The 25,212-nt window shown below is 45.6% G+C and overlaps 1 protein-coding gene across 1 annotated transcript in view; it reads right to left on the bottom strand.

Moving 5' to 3' along the window:
• Nucleotides 1-25,212, bottom strand: part of LOC136657204 (1-phosphatidylinositol 4,5-bisphosphate phosphodiesterase zeta-1-like) — a 40,406-nt gene that overhangs the window by 7,687 nt on the left and 7,507 nt on the right. Inside the window, exons 4-10 of the mRNA XM_066633905.1 lie at nucleotides 18,865-19,066; nucleotides 17,313-17,457; nucleotides 13,709-13,861; nucleotides 11,745-11,933; nucleotides 9,462-9,615; nucleotides 5,769-5,885; nucleotides 1,133-1,305 (exon numbers count right to left, since the gene is read on the bottom strand). Of these exons, the coding sequence (XP_066490002.1) occupies nucleotides 1,133-1,305; nucleotides 5,769-5,885; nucleotides 9,462-9,615; nucleotides 11,745-11,933; nucleotides 13,709-13,861; nucleotides 17,313-17,457; nucleotides 18,865-19,066 (1,133 nt within the window). The remainder of the gene's footprint in view (nucleotides 1-1,132; nucleotides 1,306-5,768; nucleotides 5,886-9,461; nucleotides 9,616-11,744; nucleotides 11,934-13,708; nucleotides 13,862-17,312; nucleotides 17,458-18,864; nucleotides 19,067-25,212) is intronic.

The raw sequence follows: 25,212 nt of genomic DNA, 5'->3' as shown, positions 1-25,212 counted from the left end.
GGGTAATATCAGGAGTTGGCCAAGAGAGGCACTGGCTGGGGACTCAGGACCTTCAGAAGGTACTAAGACCCTGTCTAGTGCCCAACTCAGTTGAGCGCCTAGGTGCTGACAGCAATCCAGAGTGCTTCCATTGCAGCTTCACTTGTCGCCACCATCTTAACAACAGTGCAATGTTGTTGTTGTCCCATCAGCGCATGGTTATTGGTGGGCCATCAGGTAGTGGAACTCCAGAGCAGAGCACTCAATATTCCAAGTCATGGGAAAGATCCCTCCCCAGGTGACTGCAAAACACTGTACCTGGAAAGAGTGGGTAGAACTATGGAGCACATAGTTGCCAAGGGTGGGGCTTGCTGGCATGTTCCCATTCAGGTTGGGTACACTCTACCCAGATAACGAACATCTAAACAGGGCTTCTCTTGCTCTCCATCCTTCTCAATCTCTGTTCTAGAACGGAGCACACTGCTCATTATATTACTGGTACTGTTCTAATACTGTGTCTCACTGGTTGCCGCAAATTTCACAATATCTGGAGACCCTATTTCAATGGCTGTCAACAGTGAGGCTTTCTTGTTTTGCCTTTGGCCTTCCCTGCCCAGAGAGTCTTGCTTCATTCTATTCTGTCTTGTTAAGTCTGACTTTGACATTTGATGCTATTCATCGATGGTTCATATGCTTTTATTTTCTATTGTTCCAAGTCTAAGCAACTGTGGGGACTACTGCACCAAAAAGCAGGGTCAAAATGTAAAAAAAGAAAGGAATTGTTAAAATATAGAGACATAGATGGAAAGAATTGTGTATAAACCACCTCTAGCACAGTCTACAATTTAAACTCTTTTTTTATGGAAGTTGGTTTGCATCTTGGGTTCTCCCCCCCCCCCGCACCCAAAAACTCTGGGACTGCTGAAGAGCCCCCTTTCCCTATCCCTCCCACCCTCATGCTTGAGCACTGATGGGAATGGGTATGCACAGCTCTTCTACAAGTGCCAGTGGGAGAGTTCAGCAGCAATGAACTTGGGAAACAAAAATGAAACTAGAAAATGTCATAACTAGTAGTGAGAGGTGAGCAGTTCGGTCCATTTTATGTGATAATTGTTCTATAAGTAAGACAACCATTTCAATGAAACCATCTTACCCTTACGGTCAATGTAACTGGATTATAATTCCCAGTTACATTAAATGGGGTAAAAGTTGCATCTCTCTGTCTCAGGAAATCTGGTTTTAGGATATAACCAGAGCCACCATTGTCCTGAAATTTTCCAAGGTACAAGTCCATAGGTATTCCGGTTGTCTGGAAATTTAAGGCCACTGTAACGGGAAAAAAGTTTTTCAGTTGCAGGCACGAAAAGGCACTGTTCACATCCACTTTTAAATATGTATCCTAGCATTCTTCAAGAGCCTCCCTGCACAATCAGTTTTTGCATGGCCTTTGTGCATGTCTTATGCACCTGTTGAGCACAGTCCGTTCACATCTTCCTATAAGGGTAAAACCGCATCGTGGGCATGTGATGTTTTTCAAGCCTCCCAAGTCTCTGTCTACACTGAACGCCAACATCAGTTTAATGTCACTTTAGCTGTCACAAGTTTCTCTCCCTTCCACCCTCAAACAATGACAATTCCCTGGGTTCTCTGGGGAAAGGACATGGTAAACCAAATTTCAAATTCAGTGTGGCTATTCCCAGCGTGAAATACTTTATACCTTGGAAAATGTGACGGTTGTTCCGAATATGGAATTCATTGAGAGGATTCAGACATAATGGGAACTCATAGTTTCCTCTTACAAGAACAAGCATTAGAGAGCCATGCGCTCACAGAGACACTCTAGCCCAGGGGTGCTCACACTTTTTTGGCTCGAGAGCTACTTTGAAACCCAGCAAGGCCCGGAGATCTACCAGGGGGGAAGGAAGCGTCTGACAGACACCCCCTTTAATGTATGGAGCCCCTGCTGGAGTCTAGTCAGTTTCATCAGTTTTGTTGCTGCATGCCTGAAGAGCAGCTAAAGTGTCAGTTTCAGTGTCAGTTTAGTGTCAGCTAAATATGTCAGTTTCGTCTAGTCACTAGACAAAACTGACATATTAACAGTTTGGAGAGACAGGGCTCTGCGATCTACTCATTTTGCCTCGCGATCTACCGGTAGATCGCGATCCACCTATTGAGCACCCCTGCTCTAGCCCACCATTTCCCTTTCCCTCACACCAGGGCCTCTGAGAGGAATTATATCAGGGGGTACAAAGTTTCTTTTGGGTCCCTTTGCAAAGGGGGAGGAGTGAAACAGAGCAGGGGAGAGTGGTGACGGGTGAGCAGAGTGGGGCAGGGAAGGGTGAAGCAAGGTGAGGGGAGGGTAGAGACAGTTGAAAAAGACTTTGGAGCCTGGGTCTACCCACCCATGTGGCATCAGTAGTGTCCCCAGCATCCCATACGGGCAACAAGTCTGAGTAGGTCAGAAAATGTCAGATCCCAGGAAATTTCTGGGCCCCCTCCTTTGGCTCCTGGGCCCCCTTTTGACCCTGGGCCCAGGTACAAATTTCCCCTTTTACCCCCCTCTCCTAGGCCCTTCCGCTCCAACACTGCCTCCCTCTTCCTTCCACAATCTAGGGAATGTGAGGGACAGAGGCTGGCACAGTACTAGGTGCCATTTGGCAAGCTATCTCAGGCAGCAAGGGATCTTGGGTTGGCCTTGGCCTTCAGAGATGAAGCTGATGGCAACTGGAGAGACAGCCTTCTCCACAGCCTTGTCAGTGGACCTAGAACTGTCTCCTAGTACAGAACCTACTGACATTCTGGTGCCAGCTGCCCTGTTTCCTCAAGCTTTTGCATTGTTGTCTTTGGTACTGGCGATGGTTTCTTGGACCTGTGGGTGTCTGCCCCTGCTTTTGATTTGCTTTTTTCCTGCTGCTTTGGAGACCTGGGTTTCCTCTGAGGAGGATGCCCTTGTACTGCCACTGTATTTTTCCAGTTAAGGGTTATTTTCTGTCGTTTTATGCCTTGAATATGACTGCATAGTCGACAGGTGGCATTCAAATATTTTAAATAAATTCTTTTCTTTTTTTAATGGTGCCCTTTGAATCACTGCACTGGCAGTATTGATTCATGTTCATAAAGAAATACATGGACATTTGCCTTGTGTCACGTTCCCACAGGGGTCCAGCAATGGGGGAAATGGTGGGGAGTTACTTGTTGGCAGGCACTTGGGTACCACTGATGCACCCATTTAGTTCTAGATCCTGTAGTGGCATTTAAAAGCATCCAGTTTTCTGTAATGCAGGCTGCAGGAGTCCTGAATGGCTCTCAGTTTCTAATCCTTTTGGACCAAGAAGATGTCTCCTTTCAAAAATGCATCCAGCCAATGGTGCCAATGCATCCGGCCTTGGTACCAAGGAGCTAATATAGTATACATCAATTGTCTTTTGTTCTACATTCTGCAGATGCCATTAAGGAAGAGTTTTAAAAAATGCAATGATAGTAGAACATAGCAGAAAGAGATGTAAATATTATTTTTCTTTCCTGGCTACTGCAGGATGAAATGAAAAACACAATTACCCACAATTGCTACTTTTCCATTGCAGTGAGGGATGTTGAGTGGGAAAAGATAAGAAAGGAATACAGATAAAGATAAGAAAGTATAACCCCTTATCCACAGGGATTCCATTCTGGAACCCCCCATGGATAGCTGAAACCATAGATGTGGGAAAACGCCCATCCCCGCAGTCCCAAGGGGCAGTCCCCACTCCGGAAGTGAGGGAACTCTGAGCTCAGCAGAGGCTAAGGTCATCCATCCCCAGCCTCTGCTGAGCTCAAACTGAGCTCTGAAGCTAAAAACACATGACTTCTGGTTTCATAGAGAAACGGAAGTGATGTTTTTAGCAGGCAAGGGGAAGCCCTCCAGGACTTCAGCCCAGAGGCCCCTCCAGAGACAAGGGGAGCGGAAGGAGTATGTGCGGGGGTCTGTGTGCTGGGGGGCCAAACCCAATCTGCAGATAAGTGAATTCGTCGATATGGGAACTGCGGATATGCCCCCCCCCTCAGTATTAGGTCATAAGATAATAGGAAAAGAAACTTGAAATATATTGAGAGCCCAATATCACCAAATTCGTATCCCAGGATTTTAAAAATGAGATCAAAAAAAATTCCAGTCATATGTTTATTATTACAGTCATGTGTCTATCACTAATTCTAGTCATATGTTTATTACCGTCATCAGGGCAATATCATGCACATACAAAAAGGGATGTGTTTTCAAAATCCCACCAAAATATACATCAGTATATTTAGTAATTACTTCTATTGGAAATCCATTATGGGAAGGATAAAATTATTTTGGAAGTTTATACACTACTTTTTAACACCAAAAAGTTCACAAAGCCATTTACAGAGCAGAGGAATAGCTCCTTATATTTGGTTAATGTATGAAAATGATATAAGTTAAATATAATGGCAAATTACACCAAATAAAATCAACAGGGGAAAAAAAGTTTGCCATATGTACACCAGAGCTTCCCAAAATAGACATGGATAATGTGGGTGACATGCATGCACTACACATCTTTGAACATCTCAATCCTCATTGAACACCTATAATTGAATCAGGGTCTCCAGATGGGTTCATAGGGGTTTAAAGTCCCACCTGCATGCATGTATGTTGTGGATGGATTGGCAGTGTGTGCCTTGGGAATCCCTGACTCATTTGCAGCATAAAGCATTGGTCCTGGAGCACATGCTGAAAGGTGGCATGTCTATTTGTGACTTGCAACCACTTGGAGACTGCAACTTGGAGGCAGAGGGCATTTACCTCTGCACAGCTTTCTCACTGCAAATTGCCTCCCTTAAGTGGTTTATTTAACCCTAAAAGTGCCATTTATTGCTGAAGCACTTTTCTTCTGAACAAACTCAAAGTGACCAAGGGACAAGCGGCACATAATACAAATTGTGTCAGCATACAGTTGCTATTGCAATAAATGCAATAAATACACCTCATTTTTCAGCATGCCAAAATTAGGTGTGCTTCAACTTGCACACCTCCTTCTGCCAGGACCTGCATAATGCCCTCCTGCTCTACTGCAATCCTAACCCCTTATGTCAGCGCTTTCCAGCACTGGCTAGCAGTGCCAATGGGACGTGTGCTGCACCCTGCAGTTGGGTGTCACTCACGGAGGCCTCCTCAAAGTAAAGGAATGCCCTGCCTCCCTGCCTGTCTTTTTTATCTTTCAGAGATGTTCTGTGCTGCCTCCAAGCAGAATTCAACAAGGAGTGATGAGACATTGCTGGGAAACCACAGCTAGGCAGCACCAATGGGGCATCCAAGAGGATCAGAGGCCTTAAATAGTCTGAAACTTAGACTCCCTCTCCCAGGCTACATCACCCTCCATCCTCCATGTGTGGACAAAGAGTGTCTTTGAAGGTTTGCAATTCTTCTTTCCACCAGATCCTTTTTAGCCAATTGCCAGCACTGGTAAGCTGGAATGGAAAAGAGTGGGGTCCTTAGTATAGACTGGGCCCGTTCTTCAGGGAAGTCAGGCTCAGGGGTTGTATACTCTAGGTGCTCTTGTTCCAGGTTGATGGGTCCTGGTTATGTTCCAATGTTGGGACTTTGGACTACATCTGGTCCAACTGGCCCTTCTCCCTCAGGGCTGTGGGTCCAAACTACTCCTCAGGGTGGAGGTCTTGACATGATCTAGTGTGAAATGTTGTCAAAGTCAAGTCTTGTATTGAGAAATACTGTGCTGGGCTATACATTTATACATGCAGCACAATATTATAGGGAAGAATCCTACCCATTTGACATCCAACGTTCCAGAATTCTTGGGGATCATAATTGGAAGAGTCTGCCCTGGTTCCTTTAGGGTAGATTCTTGTAATGAAGTGGAGTGTGTGCGTGACAAAGTCTCCGGCTGAAAAAAGATAAAGAAAAATCATATTACAAACAGAAGCATAAAAAGTGGTGAATGCAGTATAAATAATAATAATAATGAGAGAGAGAGAGAGAGAGAGAGAGAGAGAGAGAGAGAGAGAGAGAGTGTATGAGAGAGAGAGAGAGAGAGAGAGAGAGAGAGAGAGAGAGAGAGAGAGAGTTAATATTTAAAGGGAAAGCTAATTTAATGTGTATTTGAAATAAATTCACCATACAATATTCATGTCTGCATTCCTTGACAATATTGCTATGCATCTCTTTCGTCTGTTTAAACAGAAAAAGCTACACATTTAAAAAATATAGCCAGTGGCTCTGGATACTGGACACATAGCCAGAAGGTTTTAGTTCACTTGGTTAAATTTCCCCCCCACCCCCCCAAGAAAAAACCTGAAAAAATGTGCCACTTCTTGCTAAAAAATAGAAGATGTGTTAAGTTCAAAGTTAAATGCTTTTAAGTCCCATTGATTTTCGTGAAGAAATTAAATACATCCTTAATTTTCTCCCATTTAAATCAATGGAGAATATTAAAATGCTCAACAGCAGTTGCATCATCCCTGTAGTCCCTGATCCAGGCAAACATGCATGCTCAGATGTACCAATGCGGCTGATCCAGTAATAGCAGTAGAAGTAAGAAGCAGATCCTGTGCAAAGTGCAAGAATGCACATGCTGGACTGCTCCCAATATTGAAGTGAATGGTCAAGCCATTGTTGTGAGCAGGGGAATGCCATGTAAGCTCCCATATCCAAAACAACTCATTGAATTGGGGCATTGGCAAACAAGGAAGATTGGATCAGAGGTTCCATTTTTCACTTAGTACATGTTAACCATTTATTCATATTGTGTCTCCCCCCCATCCCACCCCAGCCTGTGTACTTCTCCCAGCCTATACAGATTTTCCTACTTCCCTACTTTCCACTTCTCTGTAGACCAGCTATTTTCAACCAGTGTGCTATGGCACATTGGAGTGCCACAAATGATCCTCAGGTGTGCCACAAAAGTTTAGGCAAGTGTCATTTATTAGTAGGGCCATAGAGGGAAGTGAGCCCCCCCCCCCCCCTGCAAAGCAGTGCAAAAAAACTGACGGTGTGCCTTGACAATGTTAGTGTCTTGTCAGTGTGCAGTGAGATGAAAAAGGTTGAAAATCGCTACTGTAGACCCTAATTCTTAGACTTTTAGCACAAGAACCAATCATAATTTCCAAATTCTACACAAGCTTCTACTTTGCGACAAAAGAAAGTGATTGCGCAAACTGCAGAGAGATTAATTACCATCATTTTTCCCAGTTTCTGGGAAAAAAGAGTTGTTGTTTTTCAAGTGGATAATTTAAGTAGCTCTGAGGATAATATTCTGCAGCAACTGCTAGGCAGTGTGCCTACTTAGGGCCCAGTCCTATCCAATTTTCCAGTGCCAGTGTAGCTGTGTCAATGGGACATGCATTGCATCCTGTGGTGGGGAGGCACTCACAGAGGCCTCCTTAAGGTATGGGAACATTTGTTCCCTTACCTCAGGGTTGCATTGTGGCTGCCTGGTGCTGGAAAATTGGATAAGATTGGGCCCTAAGATATCCAAATGGTGGACTGTCTCAATTGGAACTCTAAATCTGAGATGGAAATTCCCTGTACAAAAATATCATTGCCTGTGCTGTCATCATCGTATATATACAGTAACAGCAAATGGCCAAGTGCCTAACAGACTGGTAGCAAACAGGGCCACCTCAGAATAAAACAGTGGCTTGTACAGTCCTGGGGGGATGACAACTCCATAAGTATCCAGCAGTAAACAAATTTGTAAATTAAAAAAGAAAATTTTATTTTTTAACCAAAAATGGCCCTGTGAGCTTCCAGAACCTTCTAAATGCTGAAGGCATAAAGAAAAGAAAATACTACAACCCATCTCATTGACTGGAGATGGCAAAATTCTTGCCTTTGCTGTTCCTTTTCATTTGTAAGGAGTGGACACACCACTACTGCCCAACCAAGGCTACCCAAAGTCCTGGATTTCTCCATTGTGATCTACAAAATGGTGCTTGTACATTTTCACTTTCATGGCTAATAAAGGCGTTTTGGGGAAGAGGGAGGGCGGGTGGGCAAGTGATGGGTGTTCCTGGGGATTGGCAGGTGGGAAGCAGGAGGTGGAGCCAGGATCTGGCGGTTATGACAGATCCTGATCACATTCCCAGGCATCGCACAGCAGCCTCTGCCTGCTCCATCCTACTTGAATCTGCACAACCACATGAGGTGGCTCCGGTCCGAGTAGACACATTGGTGCCAGTGCAATGTGACACAGGGTAAGAGGAAAGTTTTCCCCTTGCCTCAGGTTGCACTCTTTCTGGCCCCAAACTTGTGCTGGATGCAGCGCAGGCCTGATGGCCTGCCTGCTCCAGCACAAGTTAGGACTGCGCTATTAGATAACTTCTTGTCTTCAGGCCCCATTCTAAATCCCCTTCTCCATTAGAGCTGCTTTCTGACTGAACCTATATGATCATCTCCCTGCACCTAGGAAATTTGCATAGCATGGAGGGGATCGTGCAGGGCAGATTTTAGCATGTGGGTACTAGGAAACAACTCAGAGCATGTCCCTTATATGTTCTGAGTTAATGTTGCCCTTCACTCATCACTGGTATTAATAATGAATTTTACTGTACTGTTTTCACTGTGTCATTGATTTTATTGTATTCTTTCATTGTGTTAGCATCTCATTGACTGGACTTATTGAAAGTCCAGTCAATGAGACATATTGAGATGCAATTGTGTTAGCATCTCATTGACTTAGGGAACAATCCTAACCAGGTCTACTCAGACGTAAGTTTTATTTTGTTAAATGGAGCTTACCTTCAGGAAAGTGTGGGTAGTGTTGCAGCCATATTGTGTTAGCATGAGAGCTTTATACTCAATTATGGCATACAGTTCACTAAATGTTAGTAAATGTGGAAAACCAAGACATCTGCCTCCTTGGTAGTCAGAAAGGTTTCTTAATAATGCTTCAATTTCAGTTATCTTCCTCTTTGTCCCCAATCCTAACCCACTTTCCAGCACTGGCATAGCTGTGCCAATGGGACATGTGCTGCATCTTGCAGTTGGGGGGCACTCACGGAGGCCTCCTCAAAGTAATGGAATGTTTGTTTCCTTACCTAAGAGCTGCACTGCCCTCTTAGGAAAGTGGGTTAGGATTGTGCACTTTATGTAACAAATGTTCTTGATCCAAATGTTATTTATAGGCATCAGAACCTCAACATCTAGGCCAGCATATACAGCCTGATAAGCTCTCACAGGCAGGCCTTGGAGCCTTCTTCTGATGTGATGTGGAAGTTCTCACATATCTGCATATTGTAGACAGGTGATGTAAGGTACGTGTGATAGGAGTGGAGTTTATGCTGTGCCACTGCACCATGAGGTGTCCCTCCACCTCATGCACATTCTAGAACATCTGTAAAGGACTTAAGAAACATCTGAAACAACATAGAGTTCTGTGCTTCCTAACATTCTAGTCTACTAAGAGCTTATAGGACAACTAGTGGCAAACTTTTATTTTAGCAAATTGAATCTTCCAAATTACCTCTCTTCTTTATCAGTTTCTGGCCCTTTACCTCCCCTATGGAATTATTTTGATAACATTTCTGGTTTGCTTTTGAATCTTCAAAGCTGACAAATGACCGGGAAGCAGTGTAAATCACAAGGTCTGACAGCAACATGGCAACTTTCACCTTAACCTGTAGAGAAAGGTTAACAAGCATTATAATCCTGCAAAGAGATGAGGTGAAGTGACCTCTCCTACAGAGAGAGAACATCATGGTGCTTTCATGACAAGCAGGAAAGAAAATTGGCAACCTCAATGTTCTTAGCATCCATGGTGTAAAACATCCTTGCCATAGCAAACAGCTATGGCAGAAACCTTGGAAGCCAAAATGGGTTTTCTTTTCATTGGCTAAGGCAGTGGCATCGCTAAGGTGGTGCTGGATGTACCAGGTGACATGCACGGGGGGCGGGGGGTGACACCACTACTGGCCACAATTTTCAAAATCTTGGTATTTTAGAATAATACCATCAAGTTATATATCATTCAATGCAAAATTTCATGCAGAATGTAATGAAACAAACCATGTTGGAATATATCTATTCTATTAAAAGTTATAGCCAAAAAACATCACCATGCCCACTGCCCAGCGCATTGCCCCACCCACTGCATGGGAGAAGGCCCATCATGGGGGTGATGTGCTGGCCTCCCGCATTGGGTGATGCAAACCCTAGTGACACCACTGGGCTAAGGCATGTTCCACTCTGAGAGAGTTTGGCTTTGGATGGTTAAAAAAGAAAAGGATAACCCTTCTCCTGAACTTTGTGCATTTGCTCAAGGTAGATGACATTGAGGTTGGCTTCTCTCAAGTGTCTTTAGCCACTTTGAGAAGGACAAGCAGTACTGGTAAAGGTGATTTACGAGGAACTGGGGGATTGCGCATTCTTCCTGCCCTTGAGGCACATAGGATTTCCTCCACTCCAGAGCAATGGAAGAATGCTCAACAAAGCTATGGAAGTTACTGAGGTTTGCTACAGAGACCACAATGAAGAACTAAAGGCTTCAAGGAATGGTTTGAGGGGAGATTTTAGTGAGGAAAGAGAGGGGGCACCATGCAGGTGGTCTGTGAGAAAGTTCTAAGCAAAATGGGAAAGAGTTGGTAACAGACAATGGATTATAGAAGAGAGAGGAAACCTTCAGGAGAAGTTCCGTATTCGGAGGTAAGGGCAGAAATAAACTAGCAAGCAAAGAGAAAAAAATGATTTTAAGGTGGAAGACTTTTAGGATTGTAGCTGTATGATGTTGCTTTGGGGGGACTGGTGCTTCTTGGGTACTTGCCTGTTCCACCCTGCTTATCTTGTACAATTGTAAATAAGTAGAGGTTACAAAAACACATACAGATGGGGCCTCACTATCGGTGGGGGATCCATTCTTGGACCCCCCCCCCCCCATGGATACAGAAAATTGCAGATAAAAATGGTTGGCAACCTTCAGTCTCGAAAGACTATGGTATAAGCCTACAGTACCCGGTATTCCCAGGCGGTCTCCCATCCAAGTAGCAAATCTGCTATTTTCAGCCCCTCAAGCCCTCTGAAAGAGACCCAAGCTGTGTTCCAGTTACCTCCAGGGGGCTTTCTGAAGCTTGCAGAATGGCTTTCTGAGGCTTCAGAATGGCTTCTGGAACTGGAAAAACATGACTTCCGGTTTCCTGAGGAAAACCAGAACTGACATTTTTATGTGCATTGAGCCAGGTCCACAGACGTAAAATCTGTGGATAAACAGGTTCTACCTATATATTTCCAATGCAGTTCTTTCTCCTCAGAGGGAAAGCAAGGGGCTGGGGATAAGAATAGGCCCTCAGTTTGGCTGTACTTGTCGTAAGAGGCGACTAAACAGCCACCGGGTAGATGGGACTTGTTAGCCTGGGAAGGCAGCTTATCTGAGAGAAGAAAAACTCTGATCCCAAACCTCCACTGCCTCGTGGCTACATCCAGTTATGGAAAAGGCTTCAGGAGTCAACCTCAAGGCAAAATCCGGAGCCGGAGTCCCTGAGGCAGTTCATGGCTGAACACAGTCACGTTCTGGCAACTCCTGCAACACTGCTGGAACCAACCGTACTGGCTTCTGCCTTTCCATTGGACCATTTCAGCGACGTGGAGAGGGGGGATTTGCTGCATGGGTAACAGTCTATCCTCCATATCTACCTTACCCAGCCTTCGCGCACTGGAGAGGACACTGTTCCGGAACCACTATTCAGAGCGCGATACCATAGTCTTCCGAGACTGATGGATGCCAACTAAGATATATATATATATATATCTTTACCTTGTTTTTAGAGTCTGCCTTCTTTTTTGCTAGATGAGTTTCTGAGGGCTGGCAATCAATTTCATCATCCGATGCAATTTGCTCCTCAAGTTCCCCAATCTCATCCCGACATTTCTCACCCTTCCGTCGAAGAGTCTCCTCCAGTGTTCCAACCTTCTTATTTTTAACCATGATTTTGAATTTCAGTTCCTGTGGAAAGAAATTTGATAGCACTCGCACAGTGGACCATGGAGGAAGGAGGCAACTCAAAATCAGCCTTGTTCACTGGCAGAAATCTCTACATCCAAATATTCTATCTCATTACATTGAACTAAGGATCACCCAGTGGGCCAGTCTCCTCTTCCAGTCACACACTCACATCCCTGCCACCCCCTGATACATCATCCAGCAATCAGGTTGCAAGTCCTAGTGTGCCCTTAAGCACCACTGGACAAACAAGGAAGCCATAGTTTTGGCATGGGTTGGCACTGACATTTTGACAACATGAATTTTAGGGTTCCTCTATGGAGAAAACATCTGAGAATGCTGAAGGGAAGCCACATGATTTCTTACAAAACAAATGATGTTTATTCAGGGGGTCCTGCACATCTGGGCAGGATGTCGACAGAACTACAGCTTTATGTAGTGGTTTGCCATAATGAATGAGCTCAAACATCACAGTTTTTATGCCACTTCAGGTCCCAGCCTCTGCCCTTGGTGCCTCAGAATGCAGGGATGTGTGGTGTATGGATGGCAGGTGAGGAAGGACCACCTCACTGGTGTCCTCCAAATATTGCTTCAGCCTAACCTGGTGATTGCACACGCGTTCTGCCCACTTGCACCTCAGTAAGCAGATGGAACGCATACACAGCGATCACTGGGTTAGGCTGTGGCGATTTTCAAGGGATGTCAGTCCTGCCTCACCTGCTGCCCCTGCACTTCGTGTCCCTGTCAGAATGGAAGGGGGGGTTCTTTTACACATCTGAGTCTTCTTTCACAACCTGTTTGACTTTCTCCTGAGGAGCCCAGGTGTCAGCCATTTCTCCTTCCCAGTATCCTTCCCCCATTGCCTGATATCCTGTGCTGTCAGGTTCACTGTGGTTACAAGGAATCTCATAAGGCATAGGAACCTTGGACTGAGGGAAGGCATGCCAGCATTGCCTTGGCAGTGGCTGCCTTGCTCATCCTGCAGTCTCCACTCTCCACCATCGGGGACTCTTATGGTCATCCCTTCTGGCCCCACTGCTGTGCTTGGGGTGCCAGTGCATTCAGGTTCCTCAGCTTTTTTTAAGCAGAACTAGCTGTTTCAAACACGACAAGTTGAACTTTCAAACAGCTTCCCCTTGTCTTGGACACAATGCATTTCCATACAATCTGTCCACACATTGTATGCTGACAAATCAGGTGATGTACATGCATGTGAGCTGGTTCTATAAAAAAAAACACAGTGCGCTTCAGGGATTTCGCAGGCTTGCATCTGCCTTCCCCCTCACCCAACTCCCAGCCTTATCGTCTGGGCGCAGTTTAGAATATCTTGGAAGTGTCTATGAATGTTACTTGTTTGGCATAGGAAAAAAAGTGTATATTTCAAACTGTTTGGAGAAGAGAAAATGATGTATGACCCACAGGCAGCAATCAGCCCCTGAAGCTTTGGCTTCCCCCCCCCCCTCCTCTGCCCCAGACTTTTCTCCCTTTGCAGGTTTCTTTTTATGGGCTCCTGGTGGAAAAGGAAGGAATAGTGGGAAGAAGGGATGGGTTGGAGCAAGATGTACATCGATCAGATGCAGTCTGTGGCAAATACTCTGTGCCTCTCCCACACACACACACACTCCTGGATTCGGATTTTCCAGTAATGGTATTTCAATCACCAAACAATGATTTTGCCTAGAATTCTCAAGGAATCTTCAGAACAATTGCAGATATTTTTTCCCCACATCATTTTTCTCAAGTGAACGGGAAAAAAAATTTTATTTTTTATTTTTTACCTCTGGGGAGGGTAGTGAGCTTGGTATGGCATCATTAATTGTGGAAGTAATCAGTAAGTTTCCCAGAATATCTGTCAGGTGAGTTGCCATGACCTCCTGCTGTTCAGGTTTACAGTGATTCTCCAAAGATAACACAATTGGATAATCTGATGTCTGAAAGTACAACAGTTAGGCCATTAGAGTCTTCTCCATCTCTTCTCAAGCCTCCTTGGCTTTTTAACTTGTGCTCTCTCCCTCTCCCTCCCTCCCTCCATCTCTCTCCCCCCCTCCCTCCCTCTCTTCCCCCCCCTCTCTGTCACACACACACACACACACAGAGCGAGAAGGAGCACAAAGCTAAAAAACCACAACATTGCAGAAAATAATCATGCATATCTCAGCAGGGGGGCAAGAGGACTCTGTTGACTACATTCTAAAAATAAGGAAGTGTGTTAACATTTTTGGACAAAAAAGATACTTGACCACAAATTAATATCTGATTATACATCACACAACTGGGCAGCCAAATGCTTCCAAAACTGGCAAAATAAATGGGTAGCCCAATCCACCACAACTCCCTATGCAATGTGGCAACCGCCGTATCCCACAGGGAGTTTTGGTATGTTGGGGGAAGGGAATATTGTTCCCTTCCCCCAGGGTAAGATCCTGCTACCACCAGGGGTCAACTCAGATCTGCACCAGCAATAAGAATAGGATGCCACTGTCACTGAACCTGCCCCCTTCCCAGGCCCAAACTACCCTCCTCTCACGCCCCATTGCCTCCCTTACTGCCCAGTATTCCTCACCATTGGCACCGATGCAACTGCACCGATGGAAAGCATGCTATATCCAATGGTGGGAGGGGGCGTAATGTTTAAAAAGTAAATATTTTTTACTTATCCCCCAGTATACAGCCCTCTTGCCTATTAGTCTCCTAGGAGCTACATAAGCCATTTTGCTGGTGTCCCAGGAGAGAAAAGAGGTGGGGCAGCCTGGGAAAGAGCAAATAGGATCCAGCACATGGCTGGGGCTGCTGAGAACTACCCCTCCCTCCCCTCCTCCCTCCCTGCCCATGATACACCTCCACTGCCAAGTTACTGGCACTGCTGAAAGCTTCAGGAAGCGCTGCCTCATGTGCCATGCCACTCCCCATTTTCAGTAGCCTTTCAGAAGCATGTGACAGCTATCTGGTTTTTGCACTGCCAGAAAGCACCCTGCACTGCCAGAATATAGAGTTCTGGCAATGCAAGGTGGCCAAAGGACTGGCAGCCCAATCCGATCCAACTTTCCAGCACCGGTGCAACCGCAATGCAGCCCCGGGGTAAGGGACCAAATGTTCCCATACCTTGAGGAGGCCTCCAAGGCTACCTCCCCAACACAGGAGACAGCGCATACCCCATAGTCGCAGCAGCACCAGCACTAAAAATTGGATAGGATTGGGCTGTGGGTACCCAGTTACACTTAATGATTGGGGGGTAAATGTCTGGCAGGCTAATGATTGGGAGGCACTTAAGCCTCAGCTATGGGCTCGGATATACTCAGTGGGATTTGTGACATCATTTGAAAAGCAGGCACCTCACCCTGAACATAAGAACATAAGAACAGCCCCACTGGATCAGGCCATAGGCCCATCTAGTCCAGCTTCCTGTATCTCACAGCGGCCCACCAAATGCCCCAGGGAGCACACCAGATAACAAGAGACCTCATCCTGGTGCCCTCCCTTGCATCTGGCATTCTGACATAACCCATTTCTAAAATCAGGAGGTTGCACAAACGCATCATGGCTTGTACCCCGTAATGGATTTTTCCTCCAGAAACTTGTCCAATCCCCTTTTAAAGGCGTCTAGGCTAGACGCCAGCACCACATCCGGTGGCAAAGAGTTCCACAGACCAACCGCACGCTGAGTAAAGAAATATTTTCTTTTGTCTGTCTAACTCTCCCAACACCCAACACTGCTCTGCATGACGAGGTGAAACTGCTGTTTAAGCAACACAAGGCCCATGCAGGCCAAGTTGTATTACTCTTTGTAGCTGGCCATATGCTAGAAGATATAAGAGAGGAATATCCAAAAGTCACGCCCACGGCTATGGTGACACATCCCCCAGAGCAGCAATTTTCAACCTTTTTCATCTCACAGCACACAGACAAGGTGCTAAAACTGTCAAGGCGCATCATCTTTTGACAATTTGACAAGGCACACTGCACTGCTGGCAGAGAGCTGACGTCCCCCAATGGGCTATTAATAAATGACCCTCCCACAAACCCCTGTTGCACACTTGTGGACTGTCCAAAGCACACCAAAGTGCCTCAGCGCATTGGTTGAAAATTGCTGCTCTAGAGACATCCCACCTGGGTGACTGCACCCTATTCCAGGTGGGGCTGCTTCTGAGGCGAATTTGGAAACTGGTCCAAAATGCTGCAGGTAGGCTGCTTATGGGACCAGGTAATCGGGAGCATTTGATTCCCTTGTTGCAAGAACTTGTCATTCTCGTGGCTACACCCAGCTTGTGGAACTCTCTCCCATGCCTGTCTCTGGTGGCTTTAAGCCCAAGGTGAAGGCTTTCCTGTTTTGACATGCTTTCGGGCCCAATCCTATACAATGCACACCGGCTTACCACTGGCGCGCACTGTTGAAAACGTGCCATAAGTCACGTCCGCAGCCCTCAGGGCCGGTCCAGAGCAGGTGCTAGCTCCACAGTTGTGCAGACCGCCAGACAGTGGAGAAGTAGGTGGGGGCATGGGGGGGGGAGGGAAGGAGGCTTTCCAGGGCATGGGGAGGCAGAGGGAGAGCAGGGAGAGAGCGGGCGTACCGGGGGGCGGGAACAGGACAGAAGGGAGGTGGGACACAGAGGCTCTTGGTTCTACGGGGACCCTTGGGTCGCTGTAGAATCGAGTAGCTCCATTGTGAGGATACTCGCTTTACCCGGGGGAAGGGGACAAAAGTCCCCTTCTCCTGAGGTGCAGCCGGCGCTGCCCAGGTTGCTCTTAGGATGCAGTGGCAGCCATTTTCAGCACCGCTGCAGCCCTGGGCACCGGACAGCTCAAGATTGGGCTGTTCAACATCCCTGCTCTGTGCTTGCCCTTTTTTAAGCACAACCCCCCCAACACTGCTGAAATGGTGCTTTCTCTTCTGTTTGTATGCGCTGCTACTTGTAACCCCTGCTAATTGGGTAAGAGGCACTTTTTCAAGTGGGTGCTCCTTTTTTTTTTTAGCAGGGGGAGAGTAACTGTCCCACCTCACCCCAGCACTGTCTGTTCTAGTGGCTGTCTGCTGGTATTCATCTGCATCTTTTTAGATTGTGAGCCCTTTTGGGACAGGGAGCCATTTAGTTATTTGATTTTTCTCTGTAAACCGCTTTGTGAACTTTTAGTTGAAAAGCGGTATATAAATACTGTTAATAATAATTAATAATAATACTTTTCTGCTGCAGTGATGAGGCTGCTTTGTCTGCTTTTTTTTTATTGCTGTTGCCTTAGTTTTCCTGTTGCAGTTTTTGTTTCGCCGTTTTTAGGCGATGCGTATAGTTTATTTCAATGTATTATCATTGTATCTGATGTCATTAGCCACCCTGAGTGCTGCCAAGAGGCATGCAGTATGGAGAATAAACGAGTCAATGTGCCTACCTCAAAGGCATGCTTCTGGATCACATTAATGACGTCCTTGAAGGTGATCTTGCTGGTTAAGGTGTGCCCATGGTATACCACAGGTTCATTGTTTGGCCCATCCCAGCAGTCAATTTCTAGACAGCGGCAACCCCTCTTTAGGGCACTTTATGATGAACAAGAAAAGATTAAAATAATAATAATAATAATGTGAATATATAAATAGCCACGTCTTATTCATTGGCAAAAATGTGCTTCCTCGTTTCCAAATAGAAAACGTTGTTTGGCTATAAAGCTTGTTGTGAACCCCATAAGCAGAATCATTTAGGTTAAGAGCATGGGTTAAGAGCCTTTCAGGTGCACATGGAGATCCTCTCAGCGAGGGACCACTATTTTTTACTATCTCAAAGTCCCCATCATCAAATAGCATCTTTCTCCTCCAGAAAAATGGGGCAGCAGAGAGCTGCCACGGAAAGCCACGGAAACACAAAGAGGTGGGTGCAATGGTGGCCTTTCTATACCTGCCGCCACACTGGTGTTGCTGCTGTTGCTGCTTCCCCTGCTGCTGCCATCTTGGCGGCAGCCTCACATGACCCCTTCTGGTCTGGCACCCAGGGCAGACCACTTCTGCTCACACTTGCTATGCCACTGTTTTGGGGGAAATTGCAACCTTTGGACACTGATGAAAGCTCCACACTAGGCCAGTAAGTTTTGTCTTGTCCCATTTTCACTCCCCACCCTGCTTTGAACCTTCTCCTCCCCTGGAAAAATTTGCCCCCAAGGCTCTCTTTTCAGAACTTGCAGTCCACTTCTAATGAATAGGCTCATTTCAAAAGAAATCAGGTCATTAGAGGATCCTTGGCACAGCCCAACTGAAGCATTATCTTGCCCAAGGATTCCCCCTCCCCATCCTCACCTAGAGAGTTCATAGTTAGTGCTGGGTTGGGTGAGGCACAGAAGGCCATTAGGAGAAGAGGCAAGTTGAAAACATGAGAACAAGGACCATTTTCACTTTTGTAATCCTGAACCCAGGGCCTCTGAGAGGAATTTTATTGTGGTACAAAGTTTCTTTTGGGCCCCTTTGCAAAGGGGTAGAGCGAAAGGGGGGGTGGTGACAGGTGAGCAGAATGGGGCAGGGAAGTGTGAAGCAGGGTGAGGGGAGGGTAGAGACAGCTGGAAAAGACTTTGGAGCCTGGGTCTATCCACCCATGTGGCATCGGTAGTGTCCCCAGAATATCCAGTCATGGTAGTGTCCCCAGCATCCTATATGGGCAACAAGTCTGAGTAGATAGGAAAATGTCAGATCCCAGGAAATTTCTGGGCCCCCTCCTTTGGCTCCTGGGCCCCCCTTTTGACCCTGGGTCTGGATACAAATTACCCCCTTTACCGCCCTCTCCTAGCCTCTGCCTGAACCTTAATTCAGTGTTGGCCTCATAAATATTTACAGTATTGTTTCAGCAAAATTCTGAGTCTTCCGTAAGGAATACCTCTCTGTCACGAAGCCTTCAGGAAATACGCACAATTTTCTCAAGTTGCCCTTCCCCCCTCCACCCCCCATCAAAGCTACAAATACCTTGCATAGCCCCACAAGTGACTTGGCCCTACAAGCTGGTCAGCAATCAGGTAGGTGTTGTGTGAAGAATTGATATAGTAATCACACAATGGGAAGCTCATGTCTTGGTAAACCGTCTTGTGCTGAGCTTTGAAGATGCTGCACAGGTCTGAAAGCATGTATCGGATGAAGCCTTCAAAAGTCATCTCCTTGTTTTTCCTGACTAAAAGAAAAATATGTTAAAACAAAAAACAAAAAGAAGGAGTTATAACTCTTATTGAGATAATACTTTTTTTGCTGGAATGAAGCAGAGTCTGGAAATATTCCTCTTGAAATACCTTTCAATAACATGCCCAGAATTGACATGTCCATCATTTATCTTCTTCACAGACTTACAGCGCAATCCTCACCAACTTTCCAGCACTGGCATTGCTGTGCCAGTGGGGCATGTGCTGCATCCTGCAGTTGGGGGACAGTCATGGAGGCCTCCTCCAAGTACAGCAATGTTCATTCCCTGACCTCGGAGCTGCATTGCCCTTATGTCAGTGCTGGAAAGTGGGTTAGGATTGCGGTCGCAATTAAGTTAGAGCCCAATCCTGAGCTCTTTAGTACTGGCGGTACGAGCATACCACCGGCACTGGGTGTGGCAAACGTGCCGTAAGGAGACCTCCGGCTGATGCCGTGGAGCAACAGGATTCAATGGTAACCACTTTGACGCTGTTGCACTTGGTGGTGGCTGCACTTTTAGGATTGGGCTATTACTCCATTCTGTGGTTCTCTTTACTAACTTCTCCAACTGAAATTCAAATTGAATTTTTCATACTCACTTTTATGTCTCACAATACATTTGGATCTTCCTTGTAAGTTCTTCGTGATCTCTTCATTGGTTTGGCTCTCTTTGTTATGCCTAAATTATCTTGTTCTACAGAGCTTCTCGGCCTTTTTATTCTTACCTCCCTGCCCTAATCTGTTTCACAAATTCTTCTCTAGTAAGAAATGCTCCAAACGTATCTTTTTTCATTCTCACCCCCAAGTAAATGTGATCAGGATTGAGGTGCAAAGCTCATCTAAACCAGTGAAACCAGTGGAATGTTTCAAGTAAACATTCAGAGTTATAACCTAAGGCTGCAATCCAAAACTTACTTGCTTGGAAACAAATTCCTTTGAAACTAGTAGATTATCGTTCTGGATAAAAGTGGTTAGTTTCAGGTATCATCTATTTTTTTCTCTATTATTTTGTGCTGATGCACTATATTTTAACAATTATAAAAATATGCTTTTATATAAATATAATGAATCTTTACTCCCAGTTTTATATCTGAGTATGCCATTGTTTTCAAGATCTTTCCTTTTCTTCCATTCCTTTTGATTCATGTCTGTTTAAGCTGCTTTCGGCAGGGACCTGTTTATTTTATCCTTCCGAACGAGCTCAGTAAATTTTGGGAGCTATATAAGTACGTAATAATAATAACATATGTCATATGGAACATTGCGCTATTCGAGATTGTTATCCAGGGTTCCACCCATTACAGCAATTGCAATGATTTATTTAATCTATAAATATCATTCAAATGCAGAGGAAATGAAATTGCGTTCAATATCATTAGCTGCTTGGAAAGCAGTAGCTAGAGCTTGAGAAAGTCACCAAGGCCAGGTGTCCAAAGGTTCATGTAATATGTCCAAGGTTTGAGGAGTGCCAAGTGAGAGTTTTTCAAACTTTTGTTCCTTTAGAGAGCAGACTCCATTTCTATATCCAATGCAAACTGACTTACGGCACAGGCCTATTGTTCAAAAAAACAAGTCCACCACCTCATGTTGATCTGAATCTGCCCTTATGTCAGATTTTATGAGGTGTTTGTGTAGCACTTTCTAAGGTTAGAGTATGAGCCTCCATAAACACTATGACTTAGTTTCAAGTGCGAATAATACACCCACAGCAAATACACAAAAGAGGAAACCTCTCAAAAAAGCACTACATGGTGCTCTACAAAAAACCTCTCAAAATTTTATTTGCAAAAGTTGGAACTGCTGAGAGCAGTTGTAGAACCCCATGTAGTGCAGTTGAAGCCTAAAAGAACCCCATGTAGTGCTTTCAGGCCTGTGAGGGAGGATAGGATACAGCAGAGGCCTCCTCCATTGATTTTGCCCCTCCTGGGCCTGTCCCACATCCTGTTCCACCCTCCCCTGCCCAGAAATGCCCTGTCCCTGCCTCAATATTCATCTCTGCCAGGGGCCACAGGTTGAGATACAGCATCGCTGGGATGGCACAAGCCTTCCCTCTGGCTCTACTTGCACTAGAGTAGTCACAAATGTGCTTTACAGCACATTTGTGACACTCTAGGCCAGTGTACCCTAGCATCCTAACATCTCAATCAGATGCTTGACTACATGGACCTGATCCAGCAAGTCTTCTCTTATCTTAGGAGTAGACAAACCCTTGGTCTGAGGCCAGCAAGGCTCTTGGTTTCTGATGTGTAATGGCCATATTTTATGTGTTTACTGGGAGAAATATACTAGTTTAGCATCTATATTTCCCACATGTCCTATTGCATTGACTGTCCTAAATTCATTGTGCATCACACTTTACACTTATTTGCTATTCAGTTGAGCGTGTGAGGATATCTAAGAGCCTTAAGCATGACTTGTCAATTCAAAAGGATAAGAGATCATGATTTCATTCAAGATCCAAGACCTTAAAACACTTTATTGGTGCTTTATTACCTTTCTTGTGAAGAAAAATGGAAAGCAACTCGCAAAAAGATACCTAATAGCAAAAACAAGTCCAAACATTGTTCTCTTAATGGAAGGAGAAAAGATTGCTCAGATCAATCTCATTAAGATTTTTCTGCATTCAGGGTCAGCAACCTGTGTATTCCATGAAGAATCCTTTTCACTTCAGAGATGCTTTTGCCATTTGGTGTGCTGCTCTTGCATTTCCTTTGAGACAGGAGGAGCAATAATTGTCTCATCTGCACAAGGTAGAAAGCAGCTTTTGCCTAAACGCCAAGGCACTAATTATTCTAACCTCTGAACCTGCAGAAGCAGGCATGTAGAACAGATTGTTTTCATTGCTGCAGTAGAAAACAGCTCCGTACTTTGCACTAACAAGATCTAGCTAGGTCAGTATGCTGACTATTTCAGCTTCTCCGTTTTAGCAATCCTCTTATAGGCAACATTTGAATTTAAAGTAAATCAAGTGCAGTAGATATTATAGTAGACTATAGTAGATTATAGCATGTCAAACTGTGTAAATACTTTTTCTAGCCTGTAATAGGCCAATCCTATGCTTCCCCATAGTCAATGCAGGCATGCCAAAAAGGTTCGTGTTGCATCCTGCAAGGTGGGAGGCACTCATAGAAGTCTTCTCTAAGTAAGATTTGTTCCTTTGCCCAGGAATAAAGCTCAGAGGCATGGAGGGGTCTACTCAGTTCTGAGCCAGTGAAATCACTGGCACGGATGCACATGGACCCAGGTTGTGAGTTCAGGACTGGGAATGGGGTTTGGATTAGGTGGCCACCTCTGCTGCCGAACCTGCTCTCTTCCCGGACCCAATCTGCCCTCCTCCAGTATAGTAGAAACAAAGCAAGGTATGTGCCAGTTACACACACACACACACACACACACGCACACACACACACACACACACACACAATGAGGGCCAGATTAGGAGGCTTCAGAGGGGAAAGGGTAATCACCCTTATCCGTCCATAAGCTTCCTGCTCCACAATGGGTCTCCATGAACCTGCACAAGGTCTATAACTGGTACACCTCTGAGGAGACAAAGGGGTGGAGAGGCTTGCAAAAGGGGGGGGATAGGATTCAGCCTGTGCCATTGCTGCCAGAACCACTCCCTCCCACAGGCTCCCTGCCCCATGCCTCCCCCCTCCCTATACAGTTTTGCCCCCTCCTCACACACCCCCACCACTGTCTTACCTCCTCTGGTGGGTACAGTGGGGTCCATCAGTGGTGCTGGAGTGCTGCCGCCTCTTGCAGCAGCGCTCCAAAACATGGCCGCTGACAGAGCCCTCCATGCTCCGTCGGCAGTCACGTTACGACAGCAGAAGTCTCTTTTGCTGTCGCAAGAGGCTCTATACAATAGCCCAATCCTCAGTAGGATTGGGCTGCAATTCTAGGAAAGATACATATAATCGTGAAAAAAACACAGCTTTTGAGCAACCGCATTTTTATTTGACTTTTACATTTCTACATGTTATGCTTTACATACATAAATACACAAGATTTCAAAAGGCCAGTGCCAGTGAGTTCATATATGTGTGTGTGTGTGTGTGTGTGTGTGAACTCACACACACACACACACACACACACACACACACACAGTTTCCAGTGTCCTGACCTACTGTGTCATTCCTTTCAATGAATACAGTGTATGGGCTGATTCAGACGTAGCAGGAAACTGTGGTGTGCAGTTACACGAATGAGCACTGGAGAGTTACAGATTTTCATACTCTCCCTTCTCCTTACCTACTTGACTCCATTGTGGATCTGTAGGCAGGCAGCCCGACTGTGGATCGGGCAGCCCAATCTTAACTAAATTCCCCTGCACCAATGCAATGGCACTGGTGCCGGCTCCACTGCATACTGCATGGAAATATCAGCTGCTGGAGTCTCTCTGGGGTAAGGGAACATTTGTCTCCTTGCTCCTGGGTAAGCCCAGGAGCTGAAATGAGTCAACTCAGACCTGCACCAGCAATATCACTGGCATAAGTCTGAGTTGATCTGTGTTGGGGGATGAGGTCTAAGAAAGGTGATAGGATACAGCGCATGCAGGGACCACTGATCCAGCCCTCTTCAGGGTCCAATTGCCCACCCCCACCCCTGTTGCTGCTCTTTCTACCCCTCCCAGTCCTCCCTTTGCTCCTGTGCCAATCCTACCTGCTCTGGCAGGAGTCCTTCTCTCAGTGGTGCACTCAGGAAGGCTCTGGCCTTCCTGCCAGATGCAGCCTTCATGCCATTACTATAGCACTTTACAGTGCTTTTGCGACAGCATGAGGTACGGTGTGCTGATGGAACGCATGTTCCGCCGGCACACCTCTTAGCTGGGATTGGGGCCCTAGTTCCTTTAACAAACCATGGTTCAGCAACACAGCTGAAGCCAGGATGTAATCTTTAAACTTCGGTTTCGCATTCTGCTTTGGAAGCCAAACTTAAATCCGTTTCTGGCTTTGCAGGAGCCATGTAGTCATTGTTTAAAGTGACCAGGAGGAGACAAAGGGATGGGGAGAGGATAGAGTACATGGGGCCATGGCTTTTCACATAGTAGGAAGCCATGGTTTCTTGTCATATCTGAACCAGACTGTGTGTTTATAAGAGCACATCTCATAAATGAAAATCCACACCAAAAAACACGAGTCTTCTTAATCGTGAAGTGTATAGTTTAAGACTAAGGACAGAAGACCCATGTGTTGTTCTGTGTGGATTTTCATTTATGAGATGTGCTCTTATAAAGAGCTGTAGTGGACTTCAATAGTGGACTTCCAAGTATCAGACTACAGTGGTGTTACTAATATTGGACATCTGAATGCTGAAGCATTATTGGATGGCAGTAGAACTGTACATGTGTTAAGCCATATAGGACTGACATAATCTATATTAATAGTGTACAAAGCCCAAAGGCCACAGATTGCATGGGTTGAGAACTAACTGTTTTAAAAAATGAGAATCTTCACTCTTATAATCAGTAATACTGAATAGAATCTCTCAATACAGAACCTGTTTTTTGGGAAAACACACTTTGCCACCGTTCCTCAAAAGCACAAATCACATAGTGAACTAAAAGTCAATATGTTATTCCTTAAAAAGTAATCAGAATTACTGCAGGACTCATTTATTATACATTGCTCAAGTCATCAACTGCCCTTCATACAGGATTACTTTAATATCAAATTAATTCAGAGCACAATCCAGGAGTGCTCTTGGGCCAGTGCAAGTGCTGTAAGGCACTTTTGTGCCACTATGGGAGTTGGGAGGATGATCCAAAGATGTGTGCCAGTCTCCAAAAGCCAAATTCAGCCTCGTTGTGCCAGCAGAATGGTGAGTTTGCACTGGCCAGGTGAGGCTGGCACGGGGGTCTGGGGAGGGCGGAACAGAGGTGTTCCAGGGCACAGGGAGAGTGGGCTGGTGGGAGGACCAAGATTCAGCACTTAGGTTGGGTCCTAATTCCCCTCCTGGGCAGCCTGGCCTTACACTGGGCTGCTTAGATCTGTGCCACCTCTTTAGGTGGTGCAGATTCGAGGAGCCCCATAAGGGCAGCTGCTGTGCAACACGGGATAAGGGGAATGGATTCTCCTTACTCCAAGTTGTGCTGCAACCCGGCCTAGTCCTGCTCTGGATACAGTGCAGGTCTGTCGG

Source organism: Tiliqua scincoides, chromosome 7, assembly GCF_035046505.1.
Source record: "Tiliqua scincoides isolate rTilSci1 chromosome 7, rTilSci1.hap2, whole genome shotgun sequence".
In the NCBI taxonomy this organism is placed as follows: domain Eukaryota; kingdom Metazoa; phylum Chordata; class Lepidosauria; order Squamata; family Scincidae; genus Tiliqua; species Tiliqua scincoides.
The sequence above is the reverse complement of the archived record's forward strand: the minus strand, read 5'-3'. Positions and strand labels throughout refer to the sequence as shown.